The sequence below is a fragment of the Cuculus canorus genome, chromosome 35, assembly GCF_017976375.1.
Source record: "Cuculus canorus isolate bCucCan1 chromosome 35, bCucCan1.pri, whole genome shotgun sequence".
NCBI lineage: Eukaryota > Metazoa > Chordata > Aves > Cuculiformes > Cuculidae > Cuculus > Cuculus canorus.
The window spans coordinates 952,657-967,701 of NC_071435.1; the positions used below are offsets into that span (position 1 = coordinate 952,657).

Here is a 15,045-nt window from a genome sequence, read left to right on the forward strand (position 1 = left end):
CCTCCATCTCCTCCATCTCCTCCATCTCCTCCATCTCCTCCATCTCCTCCATCTCCACCACCTCCTGATGTTCTCCATCTCCTCCACCTCCTCCATCTCCACCACCTCCTGATGTCCTCCATCTCCTCCATCTCCTCCACCTCCTGATGTCCTCCACCTCCTCCATCTCCATCCCCACCATCTCCTGATGTTCTCCATCTCCTCCATCTCCATCTCCACCACCTCCTGATGTTCTCCACCTCCTCCATCTCCATCCCCACCACCTCCTGATGTTCTCCACCTCCTCCATCTCCATCCCCACCATCTCCTGATGTTCTCCACCTCCTCCATCTCCATCTCCACCACCTCCTGATGTCCTCCACCTCCTCCATCTCCATCCCCACCACCTCCTGATGTCCTCCATCTCCTCCATCTCCATCCCCACCACCTCCTGATGTCCTCCACCTCCTCCATCTCCATCCCCACCACCTCCTGATGTCCTCCACCTTCTCCATCTCCATCCCCACCACCTCCTGATGTCCTCCATCTCCTCCATCTCCATCCCCACCACCTCCTGATGTTCTCCACCTTCTCCATCTCCATCCCCACCACCTCCTGATGTCCTCCACCTCCTCCATCTCCATCCCCACCACCTCCTGATGTCCTCCACCTCCTCCATCTCCATCCCCACCACCTCCTGATGTTCTCCACCTCCTCCATCTCCATCCCCACCACCTCCTGATGTCCTCCATCTCCTCCATCTCCATCCCCACCACCTCCTGATGTCCTCCACCTCCTCCATCTCCATCTCCACCACCTCCTGATGTCCTCCACCTCCTCCATCTCCATCCCCACCACCTCCTGATGTCCTCCACCTCCTCCATCTCCATCCCCACCACCTCCTGATGTCCTCCACCTCCTCCATCTCCATCCCCACCACCTCCTGATGTTCTCCATCTCCTCCATCTCCATCCCCACCATCTCCTGATGTTCTCCACCTCCTCCATCTCCATCCCCACCACCTCCTGATGTCCTCCATCTCCTCCATCTCCATCCCCACCACCTCCTGATGTCCTCCCCCTCCTGGTGGTGGTGGTGGTGGTCCTCACCGAGGACCCTTTCTCCTCTGCCACCGAGGTCGGCGTAGGCCCCCTCGAAGGCCTCTCTCCACTGCGCGTCCAAGGGGATCTCCTGACCCTTGAGGAGCACCGTAGAACATCGCTCCAGGACCTTCTCCGGAGCTCCTTTCAACACCAACAGTTGACGTTCTCCAACTTCGTGGACCGATAACTGCGCGACGTCACCATGGAGTCCCATCAGAGGGGGTCCGGAGAACCTTCCGGAATCCCTCAATTCCCACCCATTCCCATGGAGACCCAACGAGGAACCGCGGGAACCAAAAGGAACATCAACTTGGAGGCCCTTCAGGAGGAACTTTGAGGTCCTTCAGGAACTTTGAGGTCTTTCATGAAGGACTTTGAGGTCCTTCAGGAACTTTGAGGTCCTTCATGAACTTTGAAGCCCTTCATGAAGAACTTTGAGGTCCTTCATGAACTTTGAGGCCCTTCATGAAGAACTTTGAGGTCCTTTATGAACTTTGAGGTCTTTTATGAAGACCTTTGAGGTCCCTCAGGAACTTTGAGGTCTTTCATGAAGACCTTTGAGGTCCTTCAGGAACTTTGAGGCCCTTCATGAAGAACTTTGAGGTCTTTCATGAAGAACTTTGAGGTCCTTCATGAAATTTGAGGTCTTTCATGAAGACCTTTGAGGTCCCTCAGGAACTTTGAGGCCCTTCATGAAAACCTTTGAGGTCTTTCATGAACTTTGAAGCCCTTCATGAAGAACTTTAAGGTCTTTCATGAGGACCTTTGAGGTCCTTCATGAACTTTGAGGCCCTTTATGAACTTTGGAGCCCTTCATGAAGAACTTTGAGGTCCCTCAGGAACTTTGAGGCCCTTCATGAAGAACTTTGAGGTCTTTCATGAAGACCTTTGAGGTCCCTCAGGAACTTTGAGGCCCTTTATGAACTTTGAGGCCCTTCATGAAGAACTTTAAGGCCCTTCATGAAGAACTTTGAGGTCCCTCAGGAACTTTGAGGTCTTTCATGAAGAAAATGGAGGTCCTTCAGGAACTTTGAGGCCCTTCATGAAGACCTTTGAGGTCCCTCAGGAACTTTGAGGCCCTTTATGAACTTTGAGGCCCTTCATGAAGAACTTTGAGGTCCTTCAGGAACTTTGAGGCCCTTCATGAAGAAAATGGAGGTCCTTCATGAACTTTGAGGTCTTTCATGAAGAACTTTGAGGTCCCTCAGGAACTTTGAGGTTCCTCATGAAGATCAAAGTCCCTCATGAACCTCAATGTTCATCATGAAGGCCCTCAAAGTCCTTCAAAGTTCCTCAAAGTCCTTCAAAGTCCCTCAAAGTCCCTCAAAGTTCCTCAAAGTCCTTCAAAGTCCTTCAAAGTCCCTCAAAGTTGCTCAAAGTCCTTCATGAGGAGCTTTGAGGTCCCTCAGGAACTTTGAGGCCCTTTATAAAGGAGATTGAGGTCCTTCATGAACTTTGAAGCCCTTCATGAAGACCTTTGAGGTCTTTCATGAGGACTTTTGAGGTCCCTCAGGAACTTTGAGGTCTTTCATGAAGAACTTTGAGGTCCCTCAGGAACTTTGAGGCCCTTCAGGAAGAACTTTGAGGCCCTTTATGAACTTTGAGGCCCTTCATGAAGAACTTTGAGGTCTTTCATGAAGAACTTTGAGGTCCCTCAACGTCCCTCAAAGTTCCTCTCAAAGTCCCTCAAAGTCCTTCAAAGTCCTTCAAAGTCCCTCAAAGTCCTTCAAAGTCCTTCAAAGTTCCTCAAAGTCCTTCAAAGTCCTTCAAAGTCCCTCAAAGTCCTTCAAAGTCCCTCAAAGTCCTTCAAAGTCCCTCAAAGTCCCTCAAAGTCCCTCTCAAAGTCCTTCAAAGTCCCTCAAAGTTCCTCAAAGTCCTTCATGAAGAACTTTGAGGTCTTTCATGAACTTTGAGGTCCCTCAGGAACTTTGAGGCCCTTCATGAAGAAAATGGAGGTCTTTCATGAGGAACTTTGAGGTCCTTCAGGAACTTTGAGGCCCTTTATGAACTTTGGAGCCCTTCATGAAGAACTTTAAGGTCTTTCATGAGGAGCTTTGAGGTCCTTCATGAAATTTGAGGCCCTTCAGGAAGAACTTTGAGGTCTTTCATGAGGAGCTTTGAGGTCCCTCAGGAACTTTGAGGTCCTTCATGAAGAAAATGGAGGTCCTTCATGAAGAAAATGGAGGTTCTTCATGAAGAAAATGGAGGTCCTTCATGAAGAAAATGGAGGTTCTTCATGAACTTTGAGGCCCTTTATGAACTTTGAGGCCCTTCATGACGAACTTTGAGGTCCCTCAGGAACTTTGAGGCCCTTCATGAAGACCTTTGAGGTCTTTCATGAACTTTGAGGCCCTTCATGAAGAACTTTGAGGTCTTTCATGAAGACCTTTGAGGTCCCTCAGGAACTTTGAGGCCCTTTATGAACTTTGGAGCCCTTCAGGAAGAACTTTGAGGTCCTTCATGAACTTTGAGGCCCTTCATGAAGACCTTTGAGGCCCTTCCTGAAGAACTTTGAGGTCCTTCAGGAACTTTGAAGCCCTTCATGAAGAACTTTAAGGTCTTTCATGAGGACCTTTGAGGTCCTTCAGGAACTTTGAGGTCTTTCATGAAGAACTTTGAGGTCCTTCATGAACTTTGAGGTCCTTCGTGAAGAACTTTGAGGCCCTTCATGAAGAACTTTGAGGTCTTTCATGAGGAGCTTTGAGGTCCTTCAGGAACTTTGAGGCCCTTCATGAAGAAAATGGAGGTTCTTCAGGAACTTTGAGGCCCTTTATGAACTTCGGAGCCCTTCATGAAGACCTTTGAGGTCTTTCATGAGGACTTTTGAGGTCCCTCAGGAACTTTGAGGCCCTTCATGAAGAACTTTGAGGTCTTTCATGAGGAGCTTTGAGGTCCCTCAGGAACTTTGAGGTCTTTTATGAAGAAAATGGAGGTTCTTCATGAACTTTGAGGCCCTTCATGAGGAACTTTGAGGTCCCTCAAAGTCCCTCAAAGTCCTTCAAAGTCCCTCAAAGTCCCTCAAAGTCCCTCAAAGTCCCTCAAAGTCCTTCAAAGTTCCTCAAAGTCCCTCAAAGTCCTTCAAAGTCCTTCAAAGTCCCTCAAAGTCCCTCAAAATCCCTCAAAGTCCCTCAAAGTTCCTCAAAGTCCTTCAAAGTTCCTCCAAAGTTCCTCAAAGTCCTTCAAAGTCCTTCAAAGTCCTTCAAAGTCCCTCAAAGTTCCTCAAAGTCCTTCATGAAGAACTTTGAGGTCCCTCAGGAACTTTGAGGCCCTTCATGAAGGAGATTGAGGTCCTTCATGAACTTTGAAGCCCTTCATGAAGACCTTTGAGGTCTTTCATGAGGACTTTTGAGGTCCCTCATGAACTTTGAGGTCTTTCATGAAGACCTTTGAGGTCCTTCAGGAACTTTGAGGTCTTTCATGAAGGAGATTGAGGTCCCTCAGGAACTTTGAGGCCCTTCATGAAGGACTTTGAGGTCTTTCATGAAGAACTTTGAGGTCCTTCAGGAACTTTGAGGCCCTTTATGAACTTTGGAGCCCTTCATGAAGAACTTTGAGGTCCCTCAAAGTCCCTCAAAGTTCCTCTCAAAGTCCCTCAAAGTCCCTCAAAGTTCCTCAAAGTCCTTCATGAAGAACTTTGAGGTCTTTCATGAAGACCTTTGAGGCCCTTTATGAACTTTGAGGTCTTTCATGAAGAGCTTTGAGGTCCCTCAGGAACTTTGAGGCCCTTCATGAAGAACTTTGAGGTCCTTCATGAAGAACTTTGAGGTCCTTCAGGAAGAACTTTGAGGCCCTTCATGAACTTTGAGGTCTTTCATGAGGAACTTTGAGGTCCTTCATGAACTTTGAGGCCCTTTATGAAGAACTTTGAGGTCCTTCATGAACTTTGAGGTCTTTTATGAAGACCTTTGAGGTCCCTCATGAACTTTGAGGTCTTTCATGAAGAACTTTGAGGTCCTCCAGGAACTTTGAGGTCTTTCATGAGGAGCTTTGAGGTCCTTCAGGAACTCTGAAGCCCTTCATGAAGAACTTTGAGGTCCCTCAGGAACTTTGAGGTCTTTGATGAAGAAAATGGAGGTCCTTCATGAACTTTGAAGCCCTTCATGAGGAACTTTGAGGCCCTTTATGAACTTTGGAGCCCTTCATGAAGAACTTTGAGGTCTTTCATGAAGACCTTTGAGGCCCTTTATGAACTTTGAGGCCCTTCATGAAGACCTTTGAGGTCCTTCAGGAACTTCGAGGCCCCTCATGAAGACCAAAGCCCCTCCTGAACCTCAGTGTTCCTCAGGACCACAAAGGAACCTCAAAGCCCCTCCTGAACCTCAACGTTCCTCAACGTTCCTCAACGTTCCTCAACGTTCCTCAACGTTCCTGAAGGTTCCTGAAGGTTCCTGAAGGTTCCTCGTGGTTCCTCGTGGTTCCTCGTGGTTCCTCGTGGTCTGGAAGGTTCTGGATGGTCCCACCTGGAACTTATTGGTGGAGTTGAAGGGCAGTTCGGAGACCTTTGGACACCGTCCTCGCGCTTCGCTCACCGCTCCCACCGTCACCTCCGCGAACTTCAGCAGCGCCGTCTCCGAGGCGTCGCCGATGACCTCTCTCTACGGTGGAGAAGAAGCCCCAAAACCCACCCCAAAAATGGACCTTTGAAGAAGACCTCTTTGTAGTGGACCTCCTGGAGGTCTTCTTGAGGTTCTACCACTTCTTCTCCACCGTTGCAGAAGGTCCTACTTTGGCCACGGGGAGGTTGTCCTGCCCGGCTTTGAACTGAGCGCGGTTGCAGAGGGTGATGACGCGGCTCAAGGTGGTCCACGTCTCCGACGATTGATCGAAGCTCTGACCTGGAAAAGGGGAACCCCCAACGCTTGAAGAACATCTCAAGAACTTCCAAAGGACCTCCAAACAGGACCTCCGGAGGCTCCTGAGGGCGATTTGGAGCTCCTGAGGGGCGATTTGGAGCTCCTGAGGGCGATTTGGAGCTCCTGAAGCTCCTGTGATGCCCTCAGAGCCTCAAAGACCTCCTGAGATGACCTCAAGGAGGTCCTGAGATGACCTTTAGGAGGTCCTGAGGTGCCTTTGGAGTTCCTGAGATGACCTTGAGGAGATCCTGAGGTGCTTTTGGAGCTCCTGAAGCTCCTGTGATGCCCTCAGAGCCTCAAAGACCTCCTGAGATGACCTCGAGGAGCTCCTGAGGTGCCTTTGAAGCTCCTGAGATGACCTCAAGGAGCTCCTGAGGTGCTTTTGGAGCTCCTGAAGCTCCTGTGATGCCCTCAGAGCCTCAAAGATCTCCTGAGATGCTCTTGAGGAGCTCCTGAGGGGCGATTTGGAGCTCCTGAAGCTCCTGTGATGCCCTCAGAGCCTCAAAGATCTCCTGAGATGACCTCAAGGAGCTCCTGAGATGACCTTTAGGAGCTCCTGAGGTGCCTTTGAAGCTCCTGAGATGACCTCGAGGAGGTCCTGAGGTGCCTTTGAAGCTCCTGAGATGCCCTCAAGGACCTCCTGAGGTGCCTTTGGAGCTCCTGAAGCTCCTGTGATGCCCTCAGAGCCTCAAAGACCTCCTGAGATGACCTCGAGGAGCTCCTGAAGTGGTCTTGAGGAGCTCCTGAGGTGGCTTTGGAGCTCCTGAGATGACTTTTAGGACCTTCTGAGGTGCCTTTGGAGCTCCTGAAGCTCCTGTGATGCCCTCAGAGCCTCAAAGATCTCCTGAGATGCTCTTGAGGAGCTCCTGAGGGGCGATTTGGAGCTCCTGAAGCTCCTGTGATGCCCTCAGAGTCTCAAAGACCTCCTGAGATGACCTTGAGGAGCTCCTGAGGTGTCTTTGGAGCTCCTGAGATGACCTTTAGGAGCTCCTGAGGCGCTTTTGGAGTTCCTGAGATGACCTTGAGGAGATCCTGAGGTGCTTTTGGAGCTCCTGAAGCTCCTGTGATGCCCTCAGAGCCTCAGAGACCTCCTGAGATGCTCTTGAGGAGCTCCTGAGGTGCCTTTGAAGCTCCTGAGATGCCCTCAAGGACCTCCTGAGGTGCCTTTGGAGCTCCTGAAGCCCCTGTGATGCCCTCAGAGCCTCAAAGACCTCCTGAGATGCCCTCGAGGAGCTCCTGAGATGACCTTTAGGAGGTCCTGAGGTGCCTTTGAAGCTCCTGAGATGACCTCGAGGAGGTCCTGAGGTGCTTTTGGAGCTCCTGAAGCCCCTGTGATGCCCTCAGAGCCTCAAAGACCTCCTGAGATGACCTCGAGGAGCTTCTGAGATGACCTCGAGGAGCTCCTGAAGTGGTCTTGAGGACCTCCTGAGGTGCTTTGGGAGCTCCTGAAGCTCCTGTGAAGCCCTCAGAGCCTCAAAGACCTCCTGAGGTGACCTCGAGGAGCTCCAGAGGTGCCTTTGGAGCTCCTGAAGCTCCTGTGAAGCCCTCAGAGCCTCAAAGACCTCCTGAGGTGACCTTGAGGAGCTTCTGAAGTGGTCTTGAGGAGCTCCTGAGGTGCTTTTGGAGTTCCTGAGATGACCTTGAGGAGATCCTGAGGTGCTTTTGGAGCTCCTGAAGCCCCTGTGATGCCCTCAGAGCCTCAAAGACCTCCTGAGATGACCTCGAGGAGCTTCTGAGATGACCTCGAGGAGCTCCTGAAGTGGTCTTGAGGACCTCCTGAGGTGCTTTGGGAGCTCCTGAAGCTCCTGTGAAGCCCTCAGAGCCTCAAAGACCTGAGGTGACCTCGAGGAGCTCCAGAGGTGCCTTTGGAGCTCCTGAAGCTCCTGTGAAGCCCTCAGAGCCTCAAAGACCTCCTGAGGTGACCTTGAGGAGCTTCTGAGATGACCTTGAGGAGCTCCTGAGGTGCTTTTGGAGTTCCTGAGATGACCTTGAGGAGCTCCTGAGGTGCTTTTGGAGCTCCTGAAGCCCCTGTGATGCCCTCAGAGCCTCAGAGACCTCCTGAGATGCTCTTGAGGAGCTCCTGAGGGGCGATTTGGAGCTCCTGAAGCTCCTGTGATGCCCTCAGAGCCTCGAAGACCTCCTGAGATGCTCTTGAGGAGCTCCTGAGGGGCGATTTGGAGCTCCTGAAGCTCCTGTGATGCCCTCAGAGCCTCAAAGACCTCCTGAGATGCCCTCGAGGAGCTCCTGAGATGACCTTTAGGAGGTCCTGAGGTGCCTTTGAAGCTCCTGAGATGACCTCGAGGAGGTCCTGAGGTGCCTTTGGAGCTCCTGAAGCTCCTGTGATGCCCTCAGAGCCTCAGAGACCTCCTGAGATGCTCTTGAGGAGCTCCTGAGGTGCCTTTGAAGCTCCTGAGATGACCTTGAGGAGATCCTGAGGTGCTTTTGGAGCTCCTGAAGCTCCTGTGATGCCCTCAGAGCCTCGAAGACCTCCTGAGATGACCTTGAGGAGCTCCTGAAGTGTCTTTGGAGCTCCTGAGATGCCCTTTAGGAGCTCCTGAGGTGCCTTTGAAGCTCCTGAGGTGGCTTTGAAGCTCCTGAGATGCCCTCAAAGACCTCCTGAGGTGCCTTTGAAGCTCCTGAGATGCCCTCAAGGAGCTCCTGAGGTGCCTTTGGAGCTCCTGAAGCTCCTGTGATGCCCTCAGAACCTCAAAGACCTCCTGAGATGACCTTGAGGAGCTCCTGAAGTGGTCTTGAGGAGCTCCTGAGGTGCCTTTGAAGTTCCTGAGATGCCCTCAAGGACCTCCTGAGGTGCCTTTGGAGCTCCTGAAGCTCCTGTGATGCCCTCAGAGCCTCAAAGACCTCCCGAGATGACCTCGAGGAGCTCCTGAGATGACCTCGAGGAGCTCCTGAAGTGGTCTTGAGGACCTCCTGAGGTGCTTTGGGAGCTCCTGAAGCTCCTGTGAAGCCCTCAGAGCCTCAAAGACCTCCTGAGGTGACCTCGAGGAGCTCCTGAGGTGCCTTTGGAGCTCCTGAAGCTCCTGTGATGCCCTCAGAACCTCAAAGACCTCCTGAGATGCTCTTGAGGAGCTCCTGAGGGGCGATTTGGAGCTCCTGAAGCTCCTGTGATGCCCTCAGAGCCTCAAAGACCTCCTGAGGTGACCTTGAGAAGCTCCTGAGATGACCTTGAGGAGCTCCTGAGGTGCTTTTGAAGCTCCTGAGATGACCTCAAGGAGCTCCTGAGGTGCTTTTGGAGCTCCTGAAGCCCCTGTGATGCCCTCAGAGCCTCAAAGATCTCCTGAGATGCTCTTGAGGAGCTCCTGAGGGGCGATTTGGAGCTCCTGAAGCTCCTGTGATGCCCTCAGAGCCTCAAAGATCTCCTGAGATGACCTCAAGGAGCTCCTGAGATGACCTTTAGGAGGTCCTGAGGTGCCTTTGGACCTCCTGAGATGCCCTCAAGGACCTCCTGAGGTGCCTTTGGAGCTCCTGAAGCCCCTGTGATGCCCTCAGAACCTCGAAGACCTCCCGAGATGACCTCGAGGAGCTCCTGAGGTGCCTTTGAAGCTCCTGAGATGACCTCGAGGAGCTCCTGAGGTGCTTTTGGAGCTCCTGAAGCTCCTGTGATGCCCTCAGAACCTCGAGGACCTCCTGAGATGACCTCGAGGAGCTTCTGAGATGACCTCCATGAGCTCCTGAGGTGCCTTTGAAGCTCCTGAGATGCCCTCAAGGACCTTCTGAGGTGCCTTTGGAGCTCCTGAAGCTCCTGTGATGCCCTCAGAGCCTCGAAGACCTCCTGAGATGACCTCGAGGAGGTCCTGAGGTGCCTTTGGAGCTCCTGAGGTGGCTTTGATGCTCCTGAGATGACCTCGAGGAGCTCCTGAGGTGTCTTGGAGCTCCTGAAGCCCCTGTGATGCCCTCAGAGCCTCGAAGACCTCCTGAGATGACCTCGAGGAGCTCCTGAGATGACCTTTAGGAGGTCCTGAGGTGCCTTTGGAGCTCCTGAGATGATCTCGAGGAGCTCCTGAGGTGCTTTTAGAGCTCCTGAAGCTCCTGTGAAGCCCTCAGAGCCTCAAAGATCTCCTGAGATGACCTCAAGGAGCTCCTGAGATGACCTTTAGGAGGTCCTGAGGTGCCTTTGGAGCTCCTGAGATGCCCTCGAGGACCTCCTGAGGTGCCTTTGAAGCTCCTGAGATGCCCTCGAGGAGCTCCTGAGGTGCCTTTGTAGCTCCTGAGATGCCCTCAAGGACCTCCTGAGGTGCCTTTGTAGCTCCTGAGGTGCCTTTGAAGCTCCTGAGATGCCCTCGAGGAGCTCCTGAGGTGCCTTTGGACCTCCTGAGATGCCCTCGAGGAGCTCCTGAGGTGCCTTTGGACCTCCTGAGATGACCTCGAGGAGCTCCTGAGGTGCCTTTGGAGCTCCTGAGGTGCCTTTGAAGCTCCTGAGATGCCCTCGAGGACCTCCTGAGGTGCCTTTGAAGATCCTGAGATGCCCTCAAGGACCTCCTGAGGTGCCTTTGGAGCTCCTGAAGCTCCTGTGATGCCCTCAGAGCCTCGAGGACCTCCCGAGATGACCTCGAGGAGCTCCTGAGGTGCCTTTGAAGCTCCTGAGATGACCTTGAGGAGCTCCTGAGGTGCTTTTGGAGCTCCTGAAGCTCCTGTGATGCCCTCAGAGCCTCAAAGACCTCCAGAGATGACCTCGAGAAGCTTCTGAGATGACCTTTAGGAGCTCCTGAGGTGCCTTTGAAGCTCCTGAGATGCCCTCAAGGACCTCCTGAGGTGCTTTTGGAGCTCCTGAAGCTCCTGTGATGCCCTCAGAGCCTCGAGGAGCTCCTGAGATGACCTCGAGCAGGTCCTGAGGTGCCTTTGGAGCTCCTGAGATGCCCTCAAGGACCTCCTGAGGTGCCTTTGAAGCTCCTGAGGTGCCTTTGGAGCTCCTGAGATGCCCTCAAGGACCTCCTGAGGTGCCTTTGAAGCTCCTGAGATGCCCTCAAGGACCTCCTGAGGTGCCTTTGAAGCTCCTGAGATGCCCTCAAGGACCTCCTGAGGTGCCTTTGAAGCTCCTGAGATGCCCTCAAGGACCTCCTGAGGTGCCTTTGAAGCTCCTGAGATGCCCTCAAGGACCTCCTGAGGTGCTTTTGGAGCTCCTGAAGCCCCTGTGATGCCCTCAGAGCCTCGAGGACCTCCCGAGCTGCCCTCGAGGAGGTCCCGCGGTGGCTTTGGAGGACCCCCATGGCCTCACCGGATTGGTCCTCGGTGGTGTCGGCCGTGTGGACCTCGTTGTCGAACCAGAGGTGGGCGACGGTCATGCGGTTCTGGGTGAGGGTCCCCGTTTTGTCCGAGCAGATGACCGAGGTGGACCCCAACGTCTCCACCGCCTCCAAGTTCTTCACCACACAGTTCTTCCTCGCCAAGCGCTTCGCCGTCAGCGAGAGGCACACCTGGGGGGGGAGAAGACCTCCAGGACCTCTCCTGGACCTCCGCAGGTCGATTTGGGGACCTCCTGGAGCTCCGGAGGTCCATTTGAAGCTCCTGAAGTGGATTTGGGGACCTCTTGGAGCTCCTGAGGTGGATTTGGAGCTCCTGAGGTGGATTTGGAGCTTCTGAGGTGGATTTGGAGCTCCGGAGGTGGATTTGGGGACCTCTTGGAGCTCCGGAGGTGGATTTGGAGCTCCTGAGGTGGATTTGGGGACCTCTTGGAGCTCCTGAGGTGGATTTGGGGACCTCCTGGAGCTCCGGAGGTCCATTTGGAGCTCCTGAGGTGGCTTTGGAGCTTCTGAGGTGGCTTTGGAGCTCCTGAGGTGGATTTGGAGCTTCTGAGGTGGATTTGGAGCTCCTGAGGTGGATTTGGGGACCTCTTGGACCTCCTGAGGTGGATTTGGGGACCTCTTGGAGCTCCGGAGGTGGATTTGGGGACCTCTTGGACCTCCGGAGGTCGATTTGGACCTCCTGGAGGTGGATTTGGAGCTTCTGAAGCTCCTGAGGTGGATTTGGGGACCTCCTGGAGCTCCTGAGGTGGCTTTGGAGCTTCTGAAGCTCCTGAGGTGGATTTGGGGACCTCCTGGAGCTCCGGAGGTCCATTTGGAGCTCCTGAGGTGGATTTGGAGCTCCGGAGGTGGATTTGGGGACCTCCTGGAGCTCCTGAGGTGGATTTGGGGACCTCTTGGAGGTCCTGAGGTGGATTTGGACCTTCTGAAGCTCCTGAGATGGATTTGGGACCTCTTGGAGGTTCTGAGGTGGATTTGGAGCTCCTGAGGTGGCTTTGGACCTCCATAACGACCTCCAAACCCCCCATAATGACCTCCAAACCTCCATTAATGACCTCCAAACCCCCATAACGCCCTCCAAACCCCCATAATGACCTCCAAACCCCCATAATGACCTCCAAACCCCCATTAATGACCTCCAAACCCCCATAATGACCTCCAAACCCCCATAATGACCTCCAAACCCCCATTAATGACCTCCAAACCCCCATAATGACCTCCAAACCCCCATAATGACCTCCAAACCCCCATTAATGACCTCCAAACCCCCATAATGACCTCCAAACCCCCATAATGACCTCCAAACCCCCATTAATGACCTCCAAACCCCCATAATGACCTCCAAACCCCCATTAATGACCTCCAAACCTCCATTAATGACCTCCAAACCCCCATTAATGACCTCCAAACCCCCATAATGACCTCCAAACCCCCATTAATGACCTCCAAACCTCCATTAATGACCTCCAAACCCCCATAATGACCTCCAAACCCCCATAATGACCTCCAAACCCCCATTAATGACCTCCAAACCCCCATAATGACCTCCAAACCTCCATTAATGTCCTCCAAACCCCCATAATGACCTCCAAACCCCCATTAATGACCTCCAAACCCCCATAATGACCTCCAAACCCCCTCTTGATGTCCTCCAAACCTCCATTAATGACCTCCAAACCCCCATAATGACCTCCAAACCTCCATTAATGACCTCCAAACCCCCATAATGACCTCCAAACCTCCATTAATGTCCTCCAAACCCCCATTAATGACCTCCAAACCCCCATTAATGACCTCCAAACCCCCATTAATGACCTCCAAACCTCCATTAATGACCTCCAAACCCCCATAATGACCTCCAAACCCCCATAATGACCTCCAAACCTCCATTAATGACCTCCAAACCCCCATAATGACCTCCAAACCCCCATTAATGACCTCCAAACCTCCATTAATGACCTCCAAACCCCCATAATGACCTCCAAACCCCCATTAATGACCTCCAAACCTCCATTAATGACCTCCAAACCCCCATTAATGACCTCCAAACCCCCATTAATGACCTCCAAACCCCCATAATGCCCTCCAAACCCCCATAATGACCTCCAAACCCCCATAATGACCTCCAAACCTCCATTAATGACCTCCAAACCCCCATTAATGCCCTCCAAACCCCCATAATGACCTCCAAACCCCCATAATGACCTCCAAACCCCCATTAATGACCTCCAAACCCCCATTAATGACCTCCAAACCCCCATTAATGTCCTCCAAACCCCCATAATGACCTCCAAACCCCCATTAATGACCTCCAAACCCCCATAATGACCTCTAAACCCCCATAATGACCTCCAAACCTCCATTAATGACCTCCAAACCCCCATTAATGTCCTCCAAACCCCCATAATGACCTCCAAACCCCCATAATGACCTCCAAACCTCCATTAATGACCTCCAAACCCCCATAATGACCTCCAAACCCCCTCTTGATGTCCTCCAAACCTCCATTAAGGACCTCCAAACCTCCATAATGACCTCCAAACCTCCATTAATGACCTCCAAACCCCCATTAATGACCTCCAAACCCCCATTAATGACCTCCAAACCCCCATAATGACCTCCAAACCTCCATTAATGTCCTCCAAACCCCCATTAATGACCTCCAAACCCCCATTAATGACCTCCAAACCCCCATAATGACCTCCAAACCCCCATAATGCCCTCCAAACCCCCATAATGACCTCCAAACCCCCATTAATGACCTCCAAACCCCCATTAATGACCTCCAAACCTCCATTAATGACCTCCAAACCCCCATAATGACCTCCAAACCCCCATTAATGACCTCCAAACCTCCATTAATGACCTCCAAACCCCCATTAATGACCTCCAAACCCCCATTAATGACCTCCAAACCCCCATAATGCCCTCCAAACCCCCATAATGCCCTCCAAACCCCCATAATGACCTCCAAACCCCCATAATGACCTCCAAACCTCCATTAATGACCTCCAAACCCCCATTAATGCCCTCCAAACCCCCATAATGCCCTCCAAACCCCCATAATGACCTCCAAACCCCCTCTTGATGTCCTCCAAACCCCCATTAATGACCTCCAAACCCCCATTAATGACCTCCAAACCCCCATAATGACCTCCAAACCCCCATGATGACCTCCAAACCCTCTCTTGATGTCCTCCAAACCCCCATTAATGACCTCCAAACCCCCATAATGACCTCCAAACCTCCATTAATGACCTCCAAACCCCCATTAATGACCTCCAAACCCCCATAAATGCCCTCCAAACCCCCATAATGACCTCCAAACCCCCTCTTGATGTCCTCCAAACCTCCATAACGCCCTCCAAACCCCCTCTTGATGTCCTCCAAACCCCTCCATGAAGGACCTCCGAAGCCGTACCGTGACGGTGGCCAAGAGGCCTTCGGGGACGTAGGCGACGACGATGGCCATGAAGAAGACCATGGCGCGGAGGAAAGGGTACCCGATGACCATGGCCACCACGAAGAAGGTGGCGCCGAAGAAGATGGCGAGGCCGGCGATGATGTCCACGAAGTGCTCGATCTCGATGGCGATGGGCGTCTTCTCGTTCTCCACCCCCGAGGCCAAACTGGCGATGCGGCCGATGATGGTGCGGTCGCCCGTGTTGATCACCAAACCCACGGCCGTCCCTGGGTGGAGGTCAAAAAGAGGACCTCTTGGTCTTCAGGAGGGGTCCAGAGGTCCATAAGATCTCAAAGGGTTGAGGAGGAACCAAAGGGTTGAGGAGGAACCAAAGGGTTGAGGAGGAACCAAAGGGTTGAGGAGAAACCAAAGGGTTGAGGAGAAACCAA

General features: G+C 52.7%; 1 protein-coding gene across 1 annotated transcript in view; it reads right to left on the reverse strand.

The window, feature by feature from the left end:
• ATP4A (ATPase H+/K+ transporting subunit alpha) overlaps window positions 1-15,045 on the reverse strand; it is a 57,390-nt gene that overhangs the window by 27,183 nt on the left and 15,162 nt on the right. The window contains exons 8-12 of the mRNA XM_054052596.1: window positions 14,615-14,883; window positions 11,169-11,367; window positions 5,808-5,917; window positions 5,543-5,677; window positions 1,089-1,269 (exon numbers count right to left, since the gene is read on the reverse strand). Of these exons, the coding sequence (XP_053908571.1) occupies window positions 1,089-1,269; window positions 5,543-5,677; window positions 5,808-5,917; window positions 11,169-11,367; window positions 14,615-14,883 (894 nt within the window). The remainder of the gene's footprint in view (window positions 1-1,088; window positions 1,270-5,542; window positions 5,678-5,807; window positions 5,918-11,168; window positions 11,368-14,614; window positions 14,884-15,045) is intronic.